Source organism: Pinus tabuliformis, chromosome 7, assembly GCF_031772625.1.
Source record: "Pinus tabuliformis cultivar Carrire ecotype Pingquan chromosome 7, CPIR1, whole genome shotgun sequence".
Classification (NCBI taxonomy): domain Eukaryota; kingdom Viridiplantae; phylum Streptophyta; class Pinopsida; order Pinales; family Pinaceae; genus Pinus; species Pinus tabuliformis.
Genome location: NC_142293.1, coordinates 657598375 through 657601198, shown reverse-complemented (window position 1 = coordinate 657601198; position 2824 = coordinate 657598375). Strand labels below are relative to the sequence as shown.

Genomic DNA, 2824 nt, shown 5'->3' with positions numbered 1-2824 from the left:
ATATGCTGGAGCACATTTGCTTTACAATGCCCATTTACCCTCTGCATATTACACTGCATACATTACATAAAAAAAACATTACCCTCACGCTGCTGTGTGAATTGGGTTTTCATTCTCCACAAAAATAATTCTGCATTACCCCTGTTTTCTTCTTCACACTTCTATGCATATTACATTGCGTATATTTTTTTAACAAAAAAATGACCATACCTTTCTTTTAATTTGCCATACTTCCGTGCATAAAAAAAACATTAAAATTGAAACATTTCACCTACAATCTACGAACCAACGTAAATCACATTAATTGCTTCACATGGGCGGTCAAACAAAAACTTTCACGCCAACTCCTTATTCAGGCCTGTATGCATCTTTGACTTCAATCAACAGTGTCAAACCTTCACTTTAATCGAACGGTTATCGTTCAGTTGAACCAAACAAAATTTACCGGCCGGGGGATTGGTGGTTTTGAAACCGTACTGTGGACACACGTCGGTTGGTCAGTGTGATCGGAGCCTCCCCACGAAATACCAGCCAACGTGAAAGGTGGTGCGGGGAAAATACTAGCGGTTTTGTGGAATTAAATGCCGCAGTTGCAAATTAATATTTCAATAGCAGATGTGTGAAATAGCTAAGTTGTAGAATTAAGGGATCAGGGCTCTAATTCTATATTTCCAAAGCTCCAGAGAAAGGAAAATGAGAAAAAGAAACCTCTCATATTTACCCACTCAATTATAGACTTGGAATCTCCAAAAAAAACTAAGCACAATGTAGGATCTACGGGAGAAGGCCTCGCTCTTTATTTATGGTTAGACGGGCTATAACAGCTACCATCAACGGTTATGTAGGTGAATTGTATCTTCAGTACACCTCTTTTGACAATCAAGGATTTGTATCATTCTAACAATAGAGCCATGAAATGAATATAAAGAATTACGATAAATTTACATGACCAGTTTTACAATCATTTATTAATGTTGTTTCAGTTTGCAATTTTTTTAATGATGTTTCCAAAAGAAATTATATTTTTGTTTGGGAAATTCAATAAATTACGTAAGATATTCAAATTTCGGATCTTGAATTTCAATTTGTTTTCCACCTGTTTTTACATTATAACATCACTTGTAACTCTTCTTTAATTTTTTTTTGACCCGAAACTTGTCTGTTAGCAAAAGCGAACAAGCTTTTAATCGAAATAACCATAAGCGGAGCTTTAATAGCTTTAGCAGTGATGGTGGTTACAACTGTTTATTGGAGGAAATTCAAGACTAAACAACATCTCAACGAAGGTTAGAAAGCAACTTGAAGTTCAGATATATTTTAACATGAGTCACACTGTGAATTTACCCTGTGAAAGCACTTCTTTGATATACTATAAATTTGCAAGGATTGCAGACAACCTGACAATTATGCGGCCAAATCCAACAAAATCTCGTGCCTTCAAGTTAAGAGATATAATGGAAGCCACACAAAACTTTACTCAAAAGATTGGGCAAGGCGGTTTTGGATCAATATTCTTTAGTAAATTGGAAGGAAGAGATATAGCAGTGAAAGTGCTCTCCGTGTTCTCTACAGAAGGACTTCACCAATTCCAGAATGAGGTAATTCTAGGGTTTTTAAATCACAATATTTTTAATTATATTGACATTATTAATCTGCATATAATAAATTTGAGTGGTTTCACTTGATCAACAGGTTGATCTTCTTTCTAAAATCAATTATAAGAATTTGGTTTCTCTACTCGGATTCTGTAATGAATCAAAATAGGTTATGCTTATATACGAGTATATGTCTGAAGGGTCCTTAAGGGATCACCTTTATGGTAAATGTGTTACTAAATAATATTGTTATTCTTTGATTGAGTTGGTGTATATACTAATATTAATTCCAAGAAATTGTTTTCCAGGTCGTAGCGCAGAGCTTTCCCCTCTAAATTGGAAAACAAGGCTCAAAATAGCTTTAGATGCAGCGCAAGGTAAGTCTTTAAATAAAGTAGTGCAACTTTCGATCTTAATGCTTTGAGCATAATTTTCATGTGATCCACCTCCTCTTTGTGTTGAAAGGACTAGAATACCTGCATCGGGGTTGCACTCCAAAGATAATTCACAGGGATGTTAAGTCTACCAATATCCTTTTAGATGCCAATATGAATGCAAAGGTTGCCAATTTTGGTCTGTCAAGGATCTCAGTGGATGGAGAGCCTTCTTATGCCAACACTGCCGTAAAGGGAACAATAGGATACCTCGATCCAGAGTATATATTCATATGCCCTCTTATTTCTGTGCAATATTCTTCATATTGTACAATTTCGGTTAATTATTGAAAGCCAGAGCAATCTTATTTTCTGTTCAGGATGCTGTGCAGTTATTTCCGCACTCAAATGTTCACTGCGAAGAGTGATGTATATAGTTTTGGGGTGGTGTGATGTATATAGTTTTGGGGTGGTGTTGTTTGAAATTATATGTGGCAGACCACCCATAAATGCAAATCTAAGTGAAGAGGAGGTTAACTTGATTGAATGGGTAAGAAATTTGATTATGATAAATCATCTAAACAAACAACATAATTTACGATTTTCAATTGTCACTCACCAAAATTAGATATTATGTTAACGTCATGTATAGTTGGGACCATATGTGAAGATTAGCGACATAGAGGCACATTTACTTAACATGAACATTTAAATATTTTATCTATGATTTACATTGATTCCTTTTTATTATAAGTAATATTTTTTAAATAAGATAGATTAATTTAATAATAAGAATTGAATAAGTTATACATTTAGCTCTTATTATTATTATTTTTATTAGGAACTAATTGATTT

The 2824-nt window shown here is 34.2% G+C and overlaps 1 protein-coding gene across 1 annotated transcript; it reads left to right on the top strand.

The window, feature by feature from the left end:
- Positions 1-1322: 1322 nt before the first annotated feature.
- Positions 1323-2422, top strand: LOC149249150 (putative leucine-rich repeat receptor-like serine/threonine-protein kinase At2g19230). The gene is made up of 5 exons (XM_089452133.1): positions 1323-1598; positions 1693-1747; positions 1904-1972; positions 2061-2250; positions 2350-2422. The coding sequence occupies exons 1-5, from the start codon at positions 1323-1325 to the stop codon at positions 2420-2422; spliced, it is 663 nt and encodes a 220-aa protein (XP_089308259.1).
- Positions 2423-2824: the final 402 nt, after the last annotated feature.